Source organism: Sceloporus occidentalis, unplaced genomic scaffold, assembly GCF_023333645.1.
Source record: "Sceloporus occidentalis isolate IW3139 unplaced genomic scaffold, rSceOcc1.0.p SCAF_4, whole genome shotgun sequence".
Taxonomy (NCBI): domain Eukaryota; kingdom Metazoa; phylum Chordata; class Lepidosauria; order Squamata; family Phrynosomatidae; genus Sceloporus; species Sceloporus occidentalis.
Window position 1 is genome coordinate 42473831 of NW_028316984.1, and position 25045 is coordinate 42498875.

General features: G+C 40.7%; 1 protein-coding gene across 1 annotated transcript in view; it reads left to right on the top strand.

Annotated features, from left to right (window-relative positions):
- GRB14 (growth factor receptor bound protein 14) overlaps positions 1 to 25045 on the top strand; it is a 50641-nt gene that overhangs the window by 18403 nt on the left and 7193 nt on the right. Inside the window, exons 3-11 of the mRNA XM_089523305.1 lie at positions 13114 to 13235; positions 14710 to 14784; positions 16794 to 16931; positions 17809 to 17919; positions 18139 to 18234; positions 22293 to 22370; positions 24352 to 24468; positions 24551 to 24620; positions 24716 to 24803. Coding sequence (XP_089379431.1) covers positions 13114 to 13235; positions 14710 to 14784; positions 16794 to 16931; positions 17809 to 17919; positions 18139 to 18234; positions 22293 to 22370; positions 24352 to 24468; positions 24551 to 24620; positions 24716 to 24803 — 895 coding nt within the window. The remainder of the gene's footprint in view (positions 1 to 13113; positions 13236 to 14709; positions 14785 to 16793; positions 16932 to 17808; positions 17920 to 18138; positions 18235 to 22292; positions 22371 to 24351; positions 24469 to 24550; positions 24621 to 24715; positions 24804 to 25045) is intronic.

Sequence of the window (25045 nt, forward strand, 5' to 3'; positions counted from 1 at the left end):
GAGAAGGCTCTCTCTTGTGTCCTCACTAAGTGAGACTGTGATGGTGGTGGGAGACTAAGAGAAAGTCTTCCCTTGTAGATCTTAGAGTTCATATAGCAGGTTCATACAGGGTTTTTCAAATAGTGTAGATCATGTTGATATTGTTAATAGCCTTTGAGTCAATCCTGACCCATAGTGCCCCTGTGGATGAGACACCTCCAAACACCCTGTTCTCCATGTCTGTGCTCCGGCCTTGCAAATTAATACCTGTGATCACCTTAATAAAGTCCAACAATCTAACATGTGGCCTTCATCTCTTTCTACTTCTCTCTAGCTTTCCTAGCATTATTGTTTTTTCCAAAGAGTTGTGCCTTTTTGTGGTATGGCCAGAGTATGTCAGCATCAGTTTAGTCATCTTAACTTCCAAAGAAATGTCTGACTTGCTCTGTTCTAGGACCTATTTTTTGTCTTTTTGGCAGTCCACGGTAGCCTCAGCACTCATCTCTAGCACCACATCTCAAAAGAATTGATTTTCTTCTTAGCCGCTTTCTTCACTGTCCAACTCTCATATCCATACATGGTAATAGAGAATACAGTGACTTGTATGAAAGTATCTTTAGTCATTAGGATCTTTTCTAGTTCTTTCATAGCAGCCTTTCCCATTTCTAGTCTTCTTCTGATTTTTTTTACTGCAGTCCCTGTTGTAATCTATATTTTCTCTATAGATCATGATCAATACAATTTTAAAACACAATTAAAACACCACATTAATATAAAAAGTAAAAAAAATCCTTAAAAATACTAAGTTAAATATATAAAACCATAAAAAACTTACCAAACCAACACCCCAATAAGAAGCCTCCCTATGCACAACTACCAGTATGTATTAAAAGCCTGCTTGAAAAGAAAAAGTTTTGCCTGCTGTTGAAAGGAGAGCAAAGATGGGGCAAACCTACCCTCCTGTGGAAGGGAGTTTTAAGGGTGGGAGCAGCCACTGAGAATGTGCTCTCTTGTGTCCTCACCAATTGAGTCTATGATGGTGGCGGGACTGAGAGAAAGTCCTCCCCTGAAGATCTTAGGCCTCATTCTCACTTATATTTAAACCGGTTTGGGATTAGCCTTCACTTCGTGTTGGTAAAGTGATTCCAAAAGGTCCATCTTTCCCACTACGAAAGCAAATCTTTTCTGTAATCACTTCTTTTTTAGCACGATTGTCATCCCTGCTAGTTTGTGCTGCTTCAAAATGACTATCAGTCATCTGTGCATCATCAGTGATGTAAGCAGCAGCCTGGGCAGTCCAGATGGGGAATGATAGTTTTTTTTAAAAAATAAATTGATCAAAAATTGATTCATTGGTATTGCAACTGCAAGTAGGAGAAGGCATGGCAAGGGGGAGGAAGACGCCCATGGGTCCCCTCCAGACTCCTGCCATCCCTGGACCACCCGATCCAGGCATAATAGGGGGGAGAAAGGCCCCCATGGGTCCCCTCTGGACCCCTAGCATGCTTGGATCACCTGATCCAGTCATGGCGGGGGAGAAGACCCTCACGAGTCCCCTCCAGACCCCTGCCATTCCTGGATCACCCAATCCAGGCATGGCAGGGGTCTTTAGGAGACCTGCGGGGGTCTTTCTCCCTCCCTGCCATACCTGGATCAAATATAGATATTTTTTAAAAAAATAAATTCATAGAAAATTCGATTCATTTGTTTTGCAACTACTTGCTAGCTGCAACATCAATGAATCGAATTTTCAATGAATTCTATTTTTTAAAAACAATGCACCCATAGGTCGCAGCACAAGCAGTGCTGAGAGAGGGGAGGAAGGGCTGTTTGACAGGGGAACACACTCCTCGGAGCATAGTGGAGTCTCCTTCATTGGAGGTCTTCAAGCAGAGGCTGGATGGCCATCTGTTGGGGATGCTTTGATTGTGATTTCCTGCATGGCAGGTGGGGTTGGACTGGATGGCCCTTGTGGTCTCTTCCAACTCTATGTTTCTATGAATGGTGGATCTACCAAAAACTTAAGAGGGGTGGTAAACACCCCTCTGCCATTAGTCCCTCCCTTCCAGAATGATGCAATTCAGGTCCATCGTTCCCACTTGTTGAACATGCTCCAGAATTCTTTCCAAAAAAGCCACCAAAGAACTACTGTCAGGAAAGATTGTTTTGTTTTGTTTTTGCATTTGCCTCCCTTCATTGCAATTGAAACTGATCACACCAGGATTAGAACCATTTTCAAATGGGAACGAAGATCATATAAACTAATCAGGAATTTGCTTTAGATCGTAGTGGGAACAAGCCCATAGAACCCTGGCAAGTTTGTATGGGGAGATAGTCTTTCAGCAGTAACAAGTGCAAACAGAAGCAAACTGCATTATGTCAAGGGGCTTAGATGTGGATAGAAGCACCAAAAGGGGGAGCTGGGGGGACAAATTGAGACTTGGGCCATGAAGGTTCCTCTCCCCCCCCCCAAAGCTGTTGTCAAGTGTTTCATCTCTAGAGCAGGGGTTCCCAACTTTTTAGACTCGTAGAGCCCTTATTGTTATGGCAGAGCCCCTAGGAGGCTTACCCTATGTCTTACAAGTTAATTGTGTTTAGGAATATATATAAAATATATATTCTTTTTAAAAACTTCATTCAATTTTTATTTCATTTTCCTGGAATGGAGTACAGCAGGGAAGTGCGTGTGGCACCCTAAGGGCTCCTCAGAGCACAGGTTGGGAATCCCTGTCCTAGGGGTTTCCCCAGCTTTTATTATAGAATTGGATGGATTAGTTGGATTGGTTTTCCTTGCTTGACATGTATAGGCACTGTTGTCTTATGGGCCTTGTTTGCAATCTAAAGTGCTTCGCTTGTCATACTTGGCAGATACAAAGGCAAGGGAGGAGAAAATGGAACACCCAAATTGGCCAGTATAGTAGACCCTTGGCATCCATTGGGGTTTGTTTCCAGGAGCCCCCATGGATGCCAAAATGGTCAAATCCTATTATATATAGAGGCACAGTAAAATGGTGTTCCTTATAACAAACGGCAAAATTGAGGTTTGCTCAAGCTGTAGATAAAAAATCAATGGATAAAAATCTGTGGATACAGAGGTCTGCCTGTAAATGTGGAAAGGGGCACCAGAAGGAGGAGCCAAGAGAGGCTACCAGGTAGGCCTGAGCAATGACAGGGATAGTGTATTCCTCCCTGGCTGACTGGTGAGTAATTGAGACTTGGCAGCAATCTCCCAAGAGTGAGGGTGGTCTGAGCCAGTAGGACTGAACAACCAGGCAGGCACTAATAGGACTGATGGCATTTGATTCTTCTCCTTACTGAAGGATTTTGAGATATTGTTTTGTGTGGCAATAAAGGAGTTACCGAAGCAGAAGTGTCTAGCTTCTCACTCTTATTCTAGTACTCACAAAGATACAGCTTTTCTTAGAAGCAGGCCCAAGGGCTGCATACACACTCAAAAGTTTGTTTGTGTTATATATCCCCCTCCAGATGATCACTCACTGCTCCCCAGTGCTTGGAAAAAAACCTGCCCCATTTTGGCAGGGACAGTCCTGGTTAATCCTCTCACTTCCCCACTTTATCAACTGCTTTTTAAATGTCTTGGGGTCATTTCCACTACGAAAAGCTCCAAATCCTGATTTGAGCTATATGCCCCTAGTTCCCACCGGAAATCAATCCTGATCCTCATTTGATCGATTCCAGGGGAAATAAAGCGGAGCAAATGCAAAAAGCCCGGTTTTTTTTAAATAGCAGTTATTTTGAGGTACTTTTGAGAAGAATCGGTTCTGACGTGATTCCTAGCAGTGGGAATGCCAGATGAGAATCCATTCTTTCTGAGGGGAAGGACAAATGGCAGAGGGGTGACGCTTTGACAGATCCACCATTTCCCCCCTTGCAGTGCTGCCTGTGTAGTTGTGTTTTAGTTTTTTTTTAATTAAATTGATAGAATATGTGATTGATAGAATATGCGATTGTTTGATTTTGTAACTACTTGCAAGGCAAGGAGGGACAAATGGCACAGGGGCGACATTTTGACAGATCCACCATCCCCCCCTTGCAGTGTTGCCTGAGTACTTGTATTTTTTTTTTAAAAAAAATAAATTGATAGAATATGTGATTGATAGATTGTTGCAAAATCAATCAATCGAAAATTCTATAGTTTATTTTTAAAAAACCACTCTCCTCCCCTTCATCCTCCTCCTCTGTTCCCCCGGTGCCTTCGTTCCTTTCCCACTTGGCTTCCTTGCTTGCTTCCCCAGTGCCTTCCTTCGTTCTCCACTTGGCTTCCCCTGCTTGGCTTCCCTGGTGCCTGCTCACTGTCCCCAGCCTTGGCTCTCTCCCCCTGCCGGCTTGTGCTCTATCGCTAGCTTTCCCCATCCCCAGCTTGAAACAGCGCAAATGGGGACCCAAAAATAAATAAATAAATAAATTCAAGTGGCAAAAAAAGATCCACTTTTATAGTGAGAATGAGGGATCGTTTGAAATTGGTTACAAAGACGGAGCAGATCCAAATCACAACCTGTGTTATTCTGCCAGTTGGAATGATCCTCTAGTTTTGTGCTTCTCCTCCCATTTTTCTCCTTTGTCCTCTGCTTACCTCAGTAGCTGTAATCTGAATTCAGAGTGCAAAATTTATTTGGACTCAGTTAATAGAAGAGAGGAGGCGGTCAGAATCTCGCCCTTGCCAGTGGGCTCAGGCAAAAGGAAATTGCTGCAGCCTCTCCTATGTTGTCTGTGTTAACTCATCCAAAGCTATTGCTATCTTGACTATCCTTTGATGTTGACTGGCCACATGTGTCTCAGTTTTGATCTGTAAAATGTTGGGTGGTTACGCCAATGCCCCATCCAAAAATCAAAATTAGAATGGGATGCCCACCTATTCATTTCCATCCCCCCCCCTTTAAAAAAGGATTCCTTATCCCCACTCACTAAATACTGTAAACCTTACAACAACTCCCCCCCCTCCCCCAATATTCTCTACTTTTTTGGCTTCAGCCCTCTTTTATCTCAGCCAACCAAGAATGGTCATATCATCATATATTCAGGGAAATCCCTGAATATGTGGAAGACATCAGGGCCCTTTTGCTCTCTGTCAGAGAGCTGTAAGCCCTCACAAAACTACCGGTCCCAGGGGCCCATTCATACTGCACAGACACAGTGCTATATTCCAGTTCAGCTGTTACGGCAATATCCTGTGGAATTCTGGAATGCAGCTGTGACACAATTAAAGGGCAATATAGCATTATGCTCGTGAAATATCAATGGACTCTTGGGCAGTTAAAGTGAAATCATAGTGCTATAGTTGTGTAGTGAGAAAGAGACCCATGTTGAGGAAGTATGCCTCACACAATCTGGTCACAACAAATAAAAGTGTCTATGTATAGGGCCTATTGTTGCTTGAACATTGTTGATGTTGTGTGCCTTCAAGTAATTTCTGACTTACGGCAACTCTAAGGTGAATTTATGGCGGGGTTTTCATGGCAAGATTTGCTCAGAGGGGCTTTGCCTTTGCCTTACTCTAAGGCTGAGAGAGTATGACTTGCCCTAACCCAGTGGATTTCCATGGCCAAGGTGGGATTCAAATCTTGGTCTCCCAGGGTGGCAGTCCAAAGCTCAAACTACTATACCATGCTGACTCTGTGGCTTGAACATAGTGACAGAGAAAAAGTATTAAGGTACAATGGGCCCTTCCCTTATGTGGGGGGATCCATTCCGGATCCTCCCGCGTAAAGGGAATTCCATGTATGCTCAAGCCCCATTCAACAGACCATATACATAACCTGTTTCTATCACCTTGACAGACAAAAGGGATGGAGTCTAGATAAATACTTCACTGCTGCAGCTGGATACAAAGCTGTCATATTAATATGAACTAGGTAGTAAATAATACTTTCAGAATCCATCCTCCCTCCCACCTCAAAACTCTAGGTAGGTCCATGGAGAATCTTTAACATCCTGATATAGAGAGCAAAAGAAACAATTGTACAAATGTGTTGATTTCCATGTATGTAGTGTTTTTTTAAGTCATTGTCAGGATTTGATTAAGTAAATGATTTCTCTGCCAGTAGGAAATGGGGAACAAATGCATTTTCTTTTTACTAGTTCAGGGATAAATAATTCATGATAACTGTAGCAGTTCCAAACTCTTTGACTAACACCCAGCAGCTGTTCCAGTGGCTCATGAATAAAGGTCTGAACCTATGAATCATAGTAAATTGAATATGGTGCTTTTATTTTCAACAATAATCACATGTCAGCTTTCATAATGAATGCATGTGTTAAGTGTTTACACACCATGTTAATTATTAGAACATCGCTCTCTTCTCCTGGGCAGAGGCTCTGTAATACAGTGCCAGCTGCTTTTAACACACTAATCTGTGCAGCTGTAATGTGCCTAACATCAGTCTTCTAAAATTATCCCCATTGTTGATCATTGTTGTTCTGAACACTTTTTGCAAACAAAACAAAATCAAAAGTGTGCTTACAGTGCAGTCCTTAACCTCCTTGGCTGCCCCAGGAGGCAGGGGATAAGATAGAGCATATTTGGCCTTGTGCTGGCAGAGAAATGCTTAATCAGGAAACCCTGTTTAGCTGAACATTCCCAGATGGTGGTGCTAAAGGACTACTTCTTAGACTCTTAGTTACTGTCCTTTGGTTTTTGTATATGTGTGTAAGTGTCTTCAAGTCACCTGATGACTTGTAGGGACCCCATGAATTTCTTAGGGGTGTCTTAGGCAAGGAATACTCAGAGGTGATTTTTGCCAGGGCAAAATGGAGTTCTCCAGATGATGGTGGAGAGTGCAGTTCAGCCTTAGCTAGGTGTGACAGACTGGATCCAGAACAGTGCTCCTTTAATTTTAATGCTTAACAGATCCTAAAGCAGGATGAGGTACTGTAAAGTTCATCAAGTGGGATGATGGTACCTGTCCCCTGCTCACCTTCCGAACCCCAACTTTCAGCCACAGCTGTTACCTCCCAAGGCGGTTGTTGTATTTCTTAATACATTTCTTAAGGATGGAGAGCAAAGGGAAGGGGCACATACTGTGCATTCAGCAACAAAAACATAGCTGGGCGCTTATCCACACCCCCTCCTGCTGCTCTCCACCAGAGAGGGAATAGCTGTGTTGGGAAGAGGTGCTTGCCACCATGTTGGGAGGTGTCTTGTAAATTTTGACATTAGCATCAAGGATGGGGAGCATGTGGGCCCCCAGAAATTGCAGTTCCCATTATCCGTCACCACTGGTTATTCTGGCAAAGGCTAGGGATACATATAATCCTGGTAACATGTCATGCTTAGCTATTATGATTAAGTACATTAATATCTGTGCCAGGTATTTGTTTTTCATACAGAGGAGGCAGGTAACCATGCCTGTTGGCCATAACTATGAGGCCATGTGTTCTTCCACCCTTGCTCTTGATTGTGCAGAAAGGTCTGCTTAAATACAGTTTGTCTTAATCTGAAGCCTGATCCACTTGTGCTCATCAACCAGATTGAAGATAATCAAAATCAGCTCTATCTGGAAAAAAGTTTTTATTTATCATTATGATGGTTAGTGGATGCAGAGGATAGATTATATCAAAGCAATGGTTATTTTCCACACACGTTCAATAGACCTCGAGGGAAGTTACTATCAGAAGATGAACCAAATTAAATCCACTGTTGTCCCCACTTACATCACAAATTTTTATGCTGTGGCAGCATGGCATAGTGGTTTGAGCATTGGACTATGACACTGGAAACCAGGGTTTGATTTCTCACTTGGCCATGAACCCCATTGGGTCACCTTGGGCAAGTCACAGTCATTTGGCTATGGCAAAGCTCCTCTGAACAAATCTTGCCAAGAAAACCCCACAATAGGGTCACTCTAAGTCAGAAATGACATGAAGGCACACATCAACAAAAGAACCAATCCACAAGGAAACAGGATTCTGATGAAGCAAAATTTATTTTCCATCCCATTCCCAGCATTGTCCATTTTACATTTTGTGCACCCTGACAGAATAGACATTTGACTGGCATAACATACCAGCCAATTGCTACATTTGTGTAACTTTGTGTACAGCAAATGGAAGTATGCTTTGGTCCTGATCCTATCCCACCCAATGGGCATAATCTATATGTTGGAATATATCTGTTAGGTGATCTTCACTGTCAAACTAAATGACAGAGGGCATGATGGCTGTCTAACAATTCAGTAAACTGCTCAGAAAGATAATACTCTCAATCTATGCTACTTGTGAGAGTACATATGGCTTCTAGAGGCTGAAGTTTGTAGGTGGCAATTTTATGAATAGTCAGTGGAGATACATCACAGAAATCTGCCTAATATTTGCACACTACAGCTCACCCAGGGATGCTTGTTAAACCTTGCTTTAGCTCAAAAGTGTGAGGCTTTGAAGTGTCCACTGGGTGTCACTGTTGTTTCTCACTTATGGATATTAATCTATAGCAAGAGTCTCAAGTACTGTACAGGATTTCAGTAAGCCAATGTTTTTGAGTGCTCACTGTTTGACTGGCTGTAGCAGTTTTAATTTTTTAAATTTTTTAATTTTAGGACCTATAATTCAATACAAAAATTGTAAGCAAAGTTGATAAATCTGACATACTGGTCCAGGTTAATTATTCCCTCTAGTAGTGAGTTTGGGTGGCTAATAGCAATGGAAATAGTAAGAACAAAAGGCAGAATTGGCTTGCTCAGGAAAAACCCAAGCTTTGTTAAATTAAATATTAAAATAAAACAAACATCTTACATTGACTTCTCTCACCTTAACCCAATTGGGTCTGAGCATGCTCAGTAATTTGGGTATTAAGTATCAGTTGAATCTTTTTGAGTAAACTCCATAAATATGGAGCTCACAAAACAAAATTCACCAAGCTGAATTCAGTGTACAGCTATTATTCTATGGTTTGATAGTCACCTGCAGGCAAGGAAAATAAAAGTGCTCTAATAGGACCCTGGCAGGCCACCATGCATGGCAGTGTTTGCCTTGATAGGTCCTAACATGTGTAGACTTGGCTTGGATTCTGTATTAGGAGTGTAGATTCTGTCATTGTTCTTTGATGCTTTTGAAAAAACTGTTAGCATTTTTGATTGATTTCATTTGATTAACAAAAATACTGCATTTTGCTTTTTGTCAGAGGAGAAACTGTTAGACTGTGTTCTTTTTGCCAATTCATTATGGCAGAATTAAGCTCTAATTACAAGATGTAATTGGAGTAAACAGTAATGTAATCAGCTAAAGAGTTAATATAGTTTATTGGGGACGGTCATGAAACATTTTTTTAAAAAAAAAAACCTACATTCCCCACCTTCTAAGCCTGCAAAAGGTGGCATTTCCATAAATGTCACAGTGACATCCATGTAACCATACTTAAATGTCAGATCAGTTTGAAAGCTTTCTTTAAAGTTTGCAAAAGAAGTGTATTTGGAGACATGGCTGTTTCACTAGAGTTTTCAATCCCTTCCCTACCATTAAAATCAAAGAAATCTTTTGGACCTGAGGGGTTTCCATGGATCCATCTTAGCTTCCAGATGTGTGGATTTATGTAAGCAAGGGTATATGAGAGGATATGTGTGCAATTCCTGGGTGTCTGAACAGCTTTTTGCTGTATACCCCAAAATATCATTTGTAGGCCTTGTTGAGGGTGACTTGCTTTGTTAGCCTAGTGTCAAGGGTGGGCAACTGCAGTAAGTCAAGGGTTAATTTTATGGTATGGGGCTCTCTTCGACTGCCAAAAATGCAGACAAATAAAAATGAAAAAGTGGATGTCAGCCCACTTCTCATTTTGAAAACATAGATGGCACAGACCATTTCTCATTTTGAAAAGTTAGCATTTTTGTGTTAAACTTTCAGTATTTCTACTTCTCTTATTTTTATTATTATTATTATTATTTATAGTTTATTATTATTATAGTTTATTTTTTTTGCACTGTAAATGTACACAGCAATTTACATACAAATGATCAAATCAATAAAAATGAAACCTGCCAGTGGCGTACAATCTACAAAATACGTATAAAACATTTCTTTGAAAGTATAGCTAAGCCATGGGTGTATAATTCCTTATATACTCGGCTATAAGTCGAGAAATGAATGCCCCAAAATTGACCCTAAAATCTTGGGTAGACTTATATAGGGGTCAATACATCAGTAGTGCTTAGAAGGGTCCTAAAGCAAGCAAGCCTGATACTCCAATGTCCATTGAACACCAATTCCTTCCCTATCCAGTCCGTTTTGCAAGCCTTTGCTTCCTGTCAGAAAAACTCCCCATTTAAATCCACTTGCTTCTCTCTCTGCTCCATTTTGCAAGACCTGGCTTCTATGGAAAAATCTCTCCATGTAAATCCACTTGCTTCTCTCTCTGGTCTGTTTTGCAAGACCTGGCTTCCTATGGAAAAACCTCTCCGTTTAAATCTACTTGCTTCTCTTTTGCTTTGTTTTACAAGACCTGGCTTCCCATGAGAAAAATCTCCACACTTAAATCCACTTGCTTCTTTCTCTGCTCCATTTTGCAAGACCTGACTTCCCATGGAAAACCTCCTCATTTAAATCCACTTGCTTCTCTCTCTAGTTCGTTTTGCAACACCTGGCTTTCTATGGAAAAACCTCTGCACAACAAACAAACAAACAAAAATAATTCTCCATTTAAAACCATCTCTTCAGTCCATTTTGCAAGACCTTGCTTCCCATGGAAACAATTCTCCATTTAAATCCACTTGCTTCCTATCTCTATCTGATGGGAATCAGTTGGGCGAGGTTAGGAGAAGGAGGGACAGAAGTGGTATTTCCCCCTTTCCATCCTTCCTTATAGCCCCCTAAGTTTTACCCTCAACTTATCCATGGGTCATATCAAAAACCAGGATTTTGACCCTGACACCTTCCCTCGACTTATACATGAGGTCAATTTGTACACGAGTATATACGGTACTTTCTGAAAACAGTTGGTGAGTCACACAGTAAAGCAGGGATGGGCAAGTAGTGACCCTCCAGATGTTGCTGGATTCCAGTTTTCATTATCCCTCACTATTGGGTATGCTATCTACTAGTAATTATGGGAGTTGCAGTGTAACAATACTGGGAAGGCTACATGTTCTCCACCCTTGCACTAAGTGATTCTTGATATTAGTCTATGTCGGAGGCTAATATATTATGGGATGCTGTGGCTGTGAGATGCATTTATTTATAGATCAGTTTTTCCCCTGTGGAGCTCACACACCCCTCTCTCTATGGACAGACATAGAGAATTTTGTTCAGCATTACCCATTGTTTATTACCGTGTGCCCGCGTTATATGCAGGCACGCTATACGTGACTTTGAGCTTATGCGCTCAAGCCGTGGGGAGCGCGCAGGGTCCAAGGGGTGGCACATCCCATTCAGATGAATGGGGCACCGTGCCCGTGGTGTGTGCCGTCATGCCACCACATGCACGAGCCCCATTCAAGTGAATGGGGCTCCAGCATAGGCGGAATTTGCCTTACACAGGGGGGTCCGGAACGGATCCCCTGTGTAAGGCAAATCAACTGTATTTGAATGAAAGTAAACTTTAAATAATCTTTAAATTCATTTCATGCCAAGTTCTTTGCAAAACAGGCCAAAACGTTAACTTGCGTAAAAGTGCTCCGCTTATCAGCTTGCATCTAAATGTTAAGTTTGATAATAATGGGCCTCCAATCCATCTGCCTTGGTCCAGGCCTCAGAGGGAGAGAAGAACCACTGGACCTCATCCCCTTTCCCTCCACCATTCCCTTCTCCTTTTGTTTCGTGTCTTTTAGATTGTAAGCCTGAAGGCAGGGAACTGTCTGATTAAAAACAATAATTGTAAGCCGCCCTGAGAGCCATTAGGGCTGAAGGGCGGGGTATAAATACCTAAATAAATAAATAAATAAATATAAGTGTGTATTCTAGAGCAGCACAGACAGATGAATTGCCAAATCAAGGCTATTCCAGACTCTGAAATTTCTGGGCCAATTCCTGAGACCGAGGGATGACATCTTGTATGGCACAAGAATTGGAGGTGTTATGCCTTGATGATGTTGGGCCCGAACAAACAAGCCAAAATAAAGCTGCTTTGGATCACTTTGGAGGTTTGCTGTTTAAATGACACACACATCTGCCAAAGCTGTTCACCAGTCCTTAGGACTGGAGTGTGGCTTTGGCGTGGCTTCCGGCCTCTTAGGATGTATGCATCATTTAAACAGCATACCTGCAAAGTGACCCAAAGCAGCTTTATTTTGGCCTGTATGTTGAGGCCTGTTATTAAGCATCAGTCCCATTAAACATCTATTACAATTTTAATTCATTAAAAATAATACTGTGGAAAATGTACACACACATATAATTTTCAAAGTGACACTTTTGCTCTAAGGTTTTTTCATCTCATCTGAGGACCACAGAAGAGGGTCTGGACCTTGAGATCTAGGAACCTTAACAGACAGTTATTATAGTACGCCCTTGCCTTATGTGGGGGATCTGTTCTGGAACCACCACCACCTCGCATAAGGCAAATAGCATGTATGCTCGAGCCCCATTGAAAATAATGGGGCTCATGCATGATGCACGATGTGTTAGTTCTGTTGTGCAGCTTTCAGTGTAAGCTGAGAGCCGTGTAAAAGGTGCCCACATATGATGCGGGCGCACTGTACCATCTTTCCTTTGGTCACATTAGATAATTTACCAAGTTTGGTGGCACTGTGAATATGTACAGGGATTAATACAGCATAATGGGCAACAAATAGATAGACAAAAGACTTTTAATTTGTGTGTATGTGTGTGTGGTGTTCTCAAGCAGTTCACTTTTCAGGTACAGAATCACCCCAGCTCTACATAGATCCTGTAGATGTAGAGTTGCTGCCTCAAGCACCATCAAATTAAGTCCTAATATAGATTATGATAATGTATGCATGAGTACCAAATAGAGATCCAGGCACTGGATTTCCAACCATCATGAGGATCTCAAATTTTCCCCTTCTCCTGAGTAGAACCAGCCAGTTTAATTGCTGTCTTTTAACCGTTTGAAAATTGGCATTTGCAGCTGCTACACTTCTTAAGTTGGGTGACATGTATCAATTCCTGAAATGCAACACAAGGTATGCTAATACCAGTGTGGTTAGATTTACTTTTTCTTTTATTATACAGAGAGAATAATAGAAGACCATGAAATGATGATTGAGGTTCAGTCAAAATGGAGAATTGAAGATGGCAATCGATTTTATTTTAGAAAAAATTATGCCAAATACGAGTTCTTCAAAAACCCTGAGGTACGTCTTTCAGAAACCCTGAGATTGTGTATCTTAATGTGGTTCAATTAACCCACCTCACTCATAAGGGTGGATAAACATCAGTTACACCCTCCAATGAAAACCAGACTAATGCCAAGAAAGTTTTGCCTGCCTCACCCTAAATTTATATGGATATAATCCTAGGCACTTAAGGTCCATGGCTACAGAAATAAAGCCCTTTTGTGAGCTGTTTAGCCTTACCTGTCAGAGAGCTCCACCAAACTACAAATCCCAGGCTTCCATAGCTTTGAGTGTCAAACTATTTAATTCCTGCAATGTGACAGCCTTGTGCCTCACTAGGTAAGAATATAATATAAATATAAATATATATCAGTGAATGAATTGGCAGAGAAATTTTGACTCTACTGAGTTTCCCTTGTGTTCTTTCTGTTTCATTAGGTTCAATTTTCTGTGGTTGGATTATTTGTCCATCTTGCCCAGTTGTGTGGATGGCTTTCCATCTCTTCCCCATTTTTAACTAGAGATGATGTAGACTGAACCTTAGTCCTTCTGCATGCATGTATTCTGCCATGAACATTCTCTTTAAATTTTTCAGGATCTGTATGTTTTCCTCAAAGGCAAATTATTCTGGGGTTTTGTCTTATGTAAGCAAAGATGCCATAAGGCTTTCATTTCAGGCAAAATGGCTGCTGATATGTTTTGTGTGAAAATAGCCAAGCTTGGAAACGTTACCCTTTGGTCCCCAAGTCTCAATTGTATTATTAAAAAGTAGCATTTCTAAGGCGGGTTATAGACCGCCATTAAAGTACGCGCGGAGCGTGTACTAGGGTTAGGGAGGTGCGGTGCTTCCGCACCTCCCTAACCCTAATATGCGCTCCGTGCATAAAAAATGATGGCGGCCGTTCCAGACGGCCGCCGTCATGAGGACGTCACGGCCGCGCCACCTCTACACGGGGCGGCGCGGACATGACGTCCTCGCTCCGCGCCAGGGCGCCTAGGGCGCCCTTTGCGCAAACCAGGAAGGAGTTCCGTTTTGGAGCTCCTTCCTGGTTTGAGGCGCCGCTTTGCTTCACTGGGCGCAGCCTTCAGACGGCTGCGCCCAGCGAAGCAAGGGAGAAAGGGGCCAAGCGGCCCCTTTCTCCCCCTCCCCGCCGCCGCGGGGTGTCCTTGGGGCTTGAAGCCCCAAGGACACCCCTTTTCAGGCTGCGGGAAAGCGGCATTTTGCCGCTTCCCCGCAGCCTGAAAAGCGGCAGATCGGGGCCTCAGCGGCTGCTGTTCTAGCAGCTGAGGCCCCGATACACCGGGGAAAGGGGCGGGTACAGCCTGCCCCAAATAGGCGGTCTGTAACCTGCCTATGTTTGGGGGAAGATGCCATAGTAAAAAGGCAGCTATAAATAAACTTATTTATTTTTAGAGAAACGTCATCAGAATCCACACTAACTCTGTGAAATTTCTACTCAATTCCCCAGTTATTATTTTTTTTATTTAACAGAATTTTTTCCCTGAACATCTGGTGTCCTTCTCAAATGAAATCAATGGATCAATGAGCCAAACACAGATATTACAGGTAAGATATCGACATTTAGAACAAGTTCATCTAAAAATTCCAAACATTGCCTTTCTGGACAAAATGATAGGTTTAACATGGCATAGTGATGATCTAGCAATGTGCAAAGGAATGACATACTTTTCATTTCTCTGCATGAGTGCTTTTAAAAGGAAAACTTTAAAGAAAAATGGAACAATGGTACCTTCTCCTTTTTAATGTAAGTTCAGGAAGTCTGCTGAACATGGTTTAACAATAGCTTGCATATTATTTCTTTACTTGAATTAATTGAATGAGAAGATCACCACACTTCTCTTGGTTATTCCTTTTAAAAATGTGTGGTTGAAAACTAATATTGGGCACATATAGACAGGCCAAAATAAAGCTGATTCAGGTCACATTTGAGGTATGCTGTTTAAATGACACACACATCTTAAGAGGCCAGAAGCTGCATCAAAGCTGCGCCCCATTCCTTAGTACTTAAGTGTGGCTTTGGCACGGCTTCTGGCCTCTTAGGACACATGCAACAGCATACCTCCAAAGTGACCCGAAGCAGCTTTATTTTGGCCTGTCTGTATGGGCTCAATGATACTTATTGGTGGATGTTTATGAGAAGTATTTAGTTTGAATAAATACATAAAGCTCAATATGGGGGCTAATGCTTGATTTATTGATATATAGTCGGCCCTTCTTATACACTGATTTTTTATACACGGATTCAAGCATCCACGGTTTGAAAATGCTCCAAAAAAGTATAAATTTTAAATATCAAACCTTGATTTTCCGTTTTTTATAAGGAACACCATTTTGCTATGTCATTATATTTAATGGGACTTGAGCATCCACAGATTTTGTTATCCACGGGGGATCTTGGAACGAAACCCCAGCGTATAACAAGGGTCCACTGTAGTTTTGCCTATGTTGCATGTCCTACTCAGCATATGTCTAGTTGAGAATGACTTTATAAAATATTATAGGTGTTGGCCCTGTGAAATATTTGGTCAGAGTTGTGCAAAAATTGATAAGTATTTGAAACATTTCATAAGATCAAGCAGAAAGAGGCTTGCATAATCTACCAAAAAGCCAGTTAGCTGTTGTTTTGTACTGGTGACATTAAATTATAAATGGTTACAAGCAATTGTACTGAAAGTAAGGGTTGACAAACCTATGAGTCTTTTGTGAAAGCAAGTAGTTGGACACCAGCAAAGCCAGTGTTCAGGCTTGATAAAAAGTCTCATTCTGGAATTTTAAAAAGTCTACTGGTTCTCCTAAAACTGTTATGCAAATACTTTTGCTTATTTATGACATCTTTTATACCACCCTCAAAAAATCATCTGGGTTATTTTCAGCATTTAGAAATATATCATATATAAATCTACATATATGTGAGAAGATTGAATGTATTCAAGAGACTGAATGGTTCCTCTGTGTTTTTAGTGATTACACAATCACAGCTTAATTCTTGTTTCATTTTGGCTTTGGGCTCATTTGAAATCTTCATCCCTTGGGTCCAGCAAGCTTTGCAATATTCAAGTCATCAGAGAGAAAGGGCAGCAGAGAGATTTAAAAAAAAAAAAAAGCAGCAGTAGAACGTTTACGTGAAGAAACAGCATTCAGCTTATGATGCGGCTTAACAATATGAGCTGACCAAGTCCAGAACTTGTAAGAGGTACATTTTGGGGGAAATATAACTCCCAAAATCTCCAAACCAGCATGCCCATAGTGGTGAAGCCATGGGATTTCAGGGAGCTGTAGTACAAAAAAGTATTTTTTCCAAGTTCTGATCAGGTTTATTATCCTTTAGAAACTGAAAAATTATCGCATCCTTCCATAAGATGCTTACAACACAAAATTCCAATGCTACTGTCAGTCAAATTAACAGCTGAGCACACTGGCTTTTCAGGGATCATACTTGTAGCCTGTCAACCCATCCTGAAGCTCTGCTAGAACTCCCCAGTGTGTCCAAGGAGTTGCTGAATAAGGGGACATTCCAGTGGAATTTAAAGAATTTTTTTCATTCTCCCTTTCAGATGTTTTTAAGTACCAGTACATATCCTGAAATTCATAGTTATTTACATGCTAAAGAGCAAGGGAAAAAAAACTGGAAAAAGATGTTCTTCTTGTTGCGAAGATCTGGTCTCTATTTTTCCACGAAGGGGACATCAAAGGTAAGACTATCAAATGATAAACAAGTGCTAGTTTGATATCTTAGTGCCTCTTAAATTCCATGTGCAGTAAGTGTCATTTTGTCCTCAACTTTGTCAGGTTTTTTTAAATGAAAGCATTTCTTTGGTCAGTAGAAGTAGTAATAGTTGTCATAGCTGAAGCAGGGTGGAAAGATATTGTGGGTATGTCAGGCAAGAAATGGGATAGATTTTCTCACTATAACTGGAGTAAAGGAAAGCCTTTCTTTTAACTTGTAAAGCTGATGAATAAATGGAATTTTTAATATGCCATTTCAAATACATTAATGTTGTTACTTGTGAAACATATAAGGCTTCTTTCAAATCACACTGGTGATTAAATTAATCCTTCTGTGGTCTCTGGGTGGCTGTCCCAGGAGATGTCAGTCTAAAAATCCTGCAAGTCTCAACTAGAGTTAAACCAATTGGATCAGTTGTTGGGGGCCAACAGATGAAAATTACTTCATTCACTTGAGGCTCTTCTGCACCATGGAGTATTTCTTATCCTGTGCATTACCCCAGAGTAGGGAAACATTGGCCTACAAGTACCAAAATCCTTCCTCATTGGCCATGCAGCCTTAGTCTTAGAGGGGCTGAAGTCCAAAACATCTGGAAGGACCAGGCTTTCCTTATTGCTGGCACAGGTGTTAAGAATGATGGAGGATTTTCCACTTTAGAATTCATTGTTTGCTAGTAAGTTGCCCTATGCTTAGAGGTATCTTTCTTTGATAATTTAAATGCTTTTTTTTGGAATCATATATTTTATTCTGCAAATTGGTCATTTTCCTTTATGAGGTAATGATTTTGTTAAAAAAGCAAAATCACAAAGTCCCTAATAGTTTAATGTTCCTCTTCATTTTAGGAGCCAAGGCATCTACAGCTTTTCAGTGAATTCAGCAGTAGTGACCTATATATGTCTTTGACATGCAAAAAGATATCTGGAGTGCCATCCAGCTTTGGGTTCTGCTTTAAGGTAAATGCTTAGCACTTTGATAAAGAATAACTTATTTGGGGGAGGCAAGGGGGACAATAAGCTTTCTTTCTATATTTTTCTGAACCAGAAAATAACAATGTTGATGATGATAATTATGATGTTTTGTTTCATGAAATAGGAGAATTAGTGGCCTTTATTTCAACAGGTATTGCCTCCAAGATATGAATTAATGCTAAACAATATGCTGTGGCCTTCTAGCCTCACAAAGCAGGAGGAGCCAGAGACCTGAAACAGCTTTATGCAGAAAGTGAACAAAGTAGGACCTGCTGGATGACAGCAATTCGCTTGCTTAAGGTAAAGAACTTTCCTCTGTTAAGTGTTTTCATGAGTTCTTTCTTTGGTTGCTGTATACAAAGGGCCTCATCTCTTTCCTTAAGCCATAAAGCCAGAAGTGGTATTTTGAGCATGCACATGCCCTTGGGTTCTGTTTTGAGTAGAATGGAGGCCCTTTGGAGAGAGCCAGCATGGTTTAGTGGTTTGATTGTTTGACCAGGATCCCAAAAGACCAAGATTTGTACCTGACTCAAGCCAAGGAAACCCACTGAGCTACCTTGGGCAAGTCATATTCTCTTGGCCAAAGAGAAAGGCAATGACGAACCTCCTCTGAATAAATCATGCCAAGGAACCTACATGATGGTGGCGCCTTATGGTTACGATGTTGGAAATGACTTGAAGGCACACAACAATTAAAAAGGCCTTTTGATTCTGTTTAATTTCCAAGTCCCTTTCACAAGTACATCGCTGTAGCCTGACTGCCTCCTGTGGAATCCTGGTGTTTGTAATCTGGTCAGAGGCACCAGAGGAGCTCACCGACTGATGGTTTAAATTGTCTCCTCCCCTAAACTACAAGTGTCAGGATTCCATAGGATGGAACCATGGCAGTTTAAGTGAAATCATGGTGCTATAATTGCATAGTGTGGAAGGGTCATTCAGTAGGCATTCCCCATATGTACATACATGTCTACCACAGCTTTCAGTTGACCATTTGATGTTACTCAAACCCTGCTTCTCACTCAGAGACTTAGGGTAACTATAATTGTGTACTATGAAATGGCCCCTGGAGCATGGGGCTGTGGGAGCAGCTATTCCAGTGGACTGCACTGTGCACAACAGAAGCCTTTGTGTTCATTCTTAGCCAGAAAATCACCATCAAATTCCTGCACTGTTGTAATTTACCCAGCCTCTAACAAATTGCCCTGCCCCATGAGCTGTTCTTTCTCTTTGGGGTGGGTCCTTGGGCATAAACAAATGGCAGTATGTGTAAAGAAGGTATGATGTGACAGGTTCCTGGCTATTGCCCCCCTCCCCCCAAAAAAAATTCACAATAAAACTCAACAAAAACAGCCCCAAAACAGGAATGGGCAATTGTAGCTACATCCACACTTCAGAAATAATACAGATTGACACAATGTAGCTGCCATGGCTCAGCGCTATGGAATTCTGGGAATTCTTGTTTTATGAGACATTTAGCCATCTCTGTCAGATAGCTCTGGTGCCACAACAAACTACAAATCTCAGAATTCCATAGTATTGACCCATGGCAGATAAAAGTAGTGACACACTGGATTATTTCTGCAGTGTGGCTGCAGCCTGTGACTTAGTAAATGGTTTGTGGACTTAACTACCTAATCCCTCACTATTGGTTATGCTGGCTAGTGCTGATGGGAGTTGTAGTCCCAAAACAAAAGTATTTGTCAGGTAAATAATCCAGAACATCAACTTGCAGTCCTAACGATTTCAAAAGATGATGGCATCACATAAATCAGACTTCCACAAGAACTAACTGCATCTCAATGATTTCTGCATATGTGGATAATGGAGAACACTGGAAGGAGTCAGCTACCAGACTTGGTACACTCCTGTAGGACACTTTGTTCCCTTAAAAAATTGCCAACTCAGACTTAACTCTCAAGAGGCCATTTAGAGTCCTTTTAGTATATTAAACATGATCCTTCCTTCCTATGTCTACCTTAGCCTGTCAGTATTTTGGCTGGCTATTTTTTATGTTAGTATACTTTTATGATTCAGGTTATAGGACAGCTTTCATTTCCTTTGGTCATATGGGTTTATGTTGTTGCTTCAAACTAGATGTAATCTCTTAATTTTTGTCAGTTGATTGCCTCAAATCCAATTTGTAACTTGTAAAGGTTGTTCCTCTCTGCATTCTCTCAGTATCTGCTGAAAAGACTGGAGAACCATCCAGAGCACAAGTTCTGAGTGGAGTGGGAATGGGGAGAAGGCTGGGGGTGGGAAGAGTAGCTGCACTAGGATGGCAGGGGTAAATTGTCTCTTCTGAGACTCATTGACAAGCTTCCCTCAGAGTGAGAGCCGGGACTCTGGCCATGACAATGATGATGTTCTCGTTGTACATTAATAACCTGCTTGAAAATGTAATTTGAAAAAAATGTTGTGAAGATGAGTTGAAGAATATTTCTTTATAAGATGAACTACTTTTTGAAATAAAGAGAACAAGAATGGGCACAAACCTTCTAGCAGATCAGCAATAAGGCAAGTGAAGGTGAAATTCAGACACAGTCACTTGAATCCTAGATTGCTGATTTTTATTTCACATGAGGGTAGTTTCTGCCAACTTGTCCACAGCCTCCTGCTGATCTGCTGCTCCCTGAAAATATTGTTCTGAAGGATGCACAATCTCCAGGAAATGAGTTGGGGTGGGGGTGGGGGCACTGAGTGCTACAGTGGCAGAGTTGGCCTGTTAATTTTGCTGTCTGTGGAGAGCCAGCTTGGCATAGTGGTTTGAGTGTTGGACTGTGGCTCTGGAGATGGTCTCAGTTCGCATCTCAGCCATGAAACCCACTAGATGACCTTGGACAAGTCACATGCTCTCAGCCTTAGGGGGAGCCAATGGCAAACTTCTTCTGGAGAAACTTGCCAAGAAAACCCCATGATAGGCTTACCATAAGTCGGAAACAACTTGAAAGCACAAAACAACAATAGTGAAGGAGAAAATTGCTTCCTCTTTTCTAATCCATGTGCAGAAGCTAACAGAAGCCAACAATTAAATTGTACTTCAACATTCGTGATGGAATAGCATCCACCAGCACACTTCAGTCAGCAGGCTAGTTTAGCAAACCTGGGGCAAATTGTGTTAGACAAACCATTCTGTCTTCCAGCAAAGGAGAAACAGCTGGTTGTTGTTGTTGTTGTTGTTGTTGTTGTTGTGATAATATGGAAGCCCTGCTGTCCTCCAGTATCTCCTGCCCAAGGTGATGACTATTAGTATAGTTACCCTTGTGCACAGAGATGAAGAGACTGTGCCTTGGTTTGATCCATCCATTAAAATCATTCATAATTCCATGTAAAGGAATGATGGCATTCTTCCCTACTAGAGCAAACGTAGTTACAGACCAGGTACTTGAAACCTGCAATTATTCCAAGAACCAAAGACTGCTAATCCATATTTATGTTTATCATATTCAGAGTTCAACCTTAATTCTTCTGCTAGCTACCTATAAGTTCACCCCACTTTTTTCTTTACTTTTTAAAATAATGCATTTTTAAATGAACTGACAGAATAACCTATGTCAATTAGACCTAAAGGAGAGGTTTGACTGGGAATTCACAGAGTAACTTTTGAATGTACTGGAACAAAATATAAGAATGCATCTAAACTAAATTCAAGATCAGTGTCAGAGCACCGGCTTTCAAAGTGTGAAGGGGAAGCATTTAAAATAGGCAGTTGAGCCATGAGTTGTACTCAGATACACTCCAGTTTATTTCTTGATAGAAAGAAAGTGTCAGTTTAATGCTACCTTGTTACTGTCTATAAAATACAAGTGCTTGTTGCCCTTTTGTTGTTCGTGTTGTTGCTTGAGTCAGTGAAAAAATGTTCTATAATAGTTTGCTTTAAAAACAATATTGACAAGCTGTATACTTCCTTAGGGACCTTCCTTCAGGTACATTGAAGCTTGCTGTGGCTCCATATAGCCTTGCTTCTATCCATATAATCTGCTTGTCAAAGGATAAGAGCAAATTTGGAGAGCATTGGGTTGGGTTTGTTTGTTTGTTTGTTTTTTGGTCTTAATTTAGAGGGCTAGAGAATTGTTGATTTAGATACTAATTTGGTTTGAAGGAGACAGAGAGGCTCACTATTGCATTGTTTTGATAATCTCTGCTTGTAATGTCAATGACATTATACTTTTCATCACTTTAAGAAATGGCATTTAGTTCAGCAATGCCATGCAAGAAAAATCACTGGCTTCCATAGTCTATGAAATGATGAAAAGCACAGGTGCAAAGTTGGCTCACTTTGTGGTTGGCAAATCCCACAGCTAAGTACTTCCCTATTCTTTACATTACATTCTAATGGATACTTGTTTCTTTGTTTGTAGTATGGAATGCAGTTATACCAGAATTATATGTATCCCTATCAAGGCAGAAGTGGGTGCAGTTCCATTAGCACACCTGTGGTAGGTACTGTTGAAATCCCTTTAAAGTGACACTGGGACTGCTGTGTAGTGTTGCTGCTAAAGCACTGATTTTTAATGTCATGAGGGGCAGCCAATTATTGTTTAATTTGCCTTTATTGTAAGTTTTTTATTAACATGATGGTGCCTTGGGTACAAAAATGTCTTAGTTCCTCTCAGTTATCATGGTTTGCTTTCTTAGGTGGCAAAATATCTGGACCAGCCTGGCCTTGCTTTTAATATGAAGCTCAGCTTGATATATATGAAACATGATTGAACTTGCTTCTTCGTTTCCCCTAGCCACTAACCATGCTTTTGACAGTGTTACATCATCATGCCATAATTTATTGCTGGAACACTCTGAGTTCTATAGCAACTAAACTGTTATGTTCCTCTTATTTGAATTCATAGTAATACAGTAGTAATTGTTAAAGTAACAACCATTACTTCTGAGTGAACCGTAATGTTCAAGATCATGTGAGCATATCTCAGCTTGACATAGAGACACCTGCATTTATTTATTTTTAGTAGCCAATCAGCCTAATCAGAAAAATAATTCTGAGTTCTTTATACACAGAAGAGGCAGCATACTGAAATTTTTCCATGCAGATGTTTTAAGGCAAAATCAGCAAACCCATGGCTTAGCAGGTGTTGGACTATAACAGTCAAAGCTTATTCCTATTGGTCACGATGGATGGAGTGGATGGTCATTGAAATTAAAATGTTCTGGAGAACCTCAGGTTCCCCATCTCTTCTTTAAAGAGGAGTATTTTATAATCAATTAGTTATATGGTTAATAATAAACTATAAGAATCCAACATATTAAATTTTTTACTATTGCAGCAAGAGAAAGAGCCAGACCAAGTAGCTGCCCAACATATGTTATTAATTGAACCACATTAGCTGTTGTCCCCAAAATGTTTCAAATAAGCACTCCTCAAACAAGTTCTTGTTCTTATTTCTTCTCTTCTGCCAGCCCTGGCTTACCACAGTTGTTGGTGCCTTTGGAAACCTATTTATCAGTTTTTAACATTAATGACTACAAAATCATGCCTCTAAATATCCAAACAGAACTGTTTTAGGATCTAATGGCAGACAGGCAATTATAAGCCCGATTATAAATGGAGTATCTTTTTCTGATCTTGATAACTAAAATATCCTTTAGGGTCAGGGACTCATCATGTGTGTGCAATATATATTTTTTCTTATCCTTCATTTCCTTTCTTGCCAGCTAATCAATAGATCCAAAGATTATTATTATTGCTCTGAAAGTGTTTTAGAAGGTGTCAAATGCTATTTTAAAAAACAAACAAAACATAAAACAAAAGATATGTTGCGAAATGTTTTGTTTAGATTAGCTACGCCTAATCTGATGCTTTCCAGAAGCATTGAGCTGGTATTCCCTTTGTCCACATACTCTGCCACATCTGGAAACCACAAAATTGGCAATGAAGGTTGGGTTGTTTGATTGACTGACTGACTGACTGACTGACTGATTTATATCCCACTTCCCCCCTAAAATGTGGGACTCAAGGTAGTGTGCAACAAAATTACACACACACACACTTAAAACATTACACCATTAAAAACTATTGTTAAAATACAGCTGAATTTAAAACAATTTAGAAACAGTTCTCTGAAGATGTCAACCACAGATGCTTGTGAAACGACAGGAATAAACACTTTCAGAACATGACGACATGGCCTGAAAAACCCACAAAAAACTAATTTAGAAACACATGAGTGCAAAGTGGCAGTTAGTCATTTGCCAAAAGTCCACTTGAATAAAACTGTCTGCTAGTGGAAGGACAACAGGAAAGGAAGACCAGCCTAGTTTCCCTTGAATGGGAATTCCACAGTCTGTGAGCAACCACCAGGAAGCCTCATTCTTACATCCCCACTAAACTTGTCTCTGAGAGTGGTGGGTGAGAGCCACATTAAAATGCTTTTTTTAAAAAAAATAAATATTTTTTTCTTTTTGTAGAGAAGTGTTTCAGAGAATTCTCTGGTGGCCATGGACTTCACAGGACATAAATCCAGAGTTATTGAAAATCCAACAGAAGCCCTTTCGGTTGCCGTTGAAGAAGGATTGGCATGGCGGGTATAAACCATTTCATCTTACATCATTCCTGATTTGTATTTTTGTTGAGAATATTTAGAAATGTTTCTTTCTTCCCATGTAGAAAAAAGGGTGCTTAAGACTCGGCACACACAGTAGTCCTACCACTTTGCAAAATGCCCCATCAAATATAGGTATGTGCCATTCAGTGGGATGGTAGAAAGTAATGGTGTTGCCTTTTGCTAAAATCATATTGGTAATATTTTCCCTCTGTTGATGATATTTTTAGCCATACACAGTTCCCAGCCATGGTTCCACCATAAGATATCAAGAGACGAGGCACATCAGTTGATATTAAGACAAGGACTGGTGGATGGGTAAGATATTTACCTTTATTTATTTTTTTAATTGGGTGTTACTCAGCAATTGCTGTGAGGGGAGAGTGAAATCCGATGCAACCAGAAGATGGAATCATGGTGACTGCTTTAAAGCAGAGGTGAGCAAATTGTAATCCTTATCCTATATTCATACTCCTCTGGCCCAGTTTTAGGAGCCCTCTTCAGGTGGTCATTTCAACTTCTAAAACATGACATATGTCTTCCCACAGGAGTCTACTGGG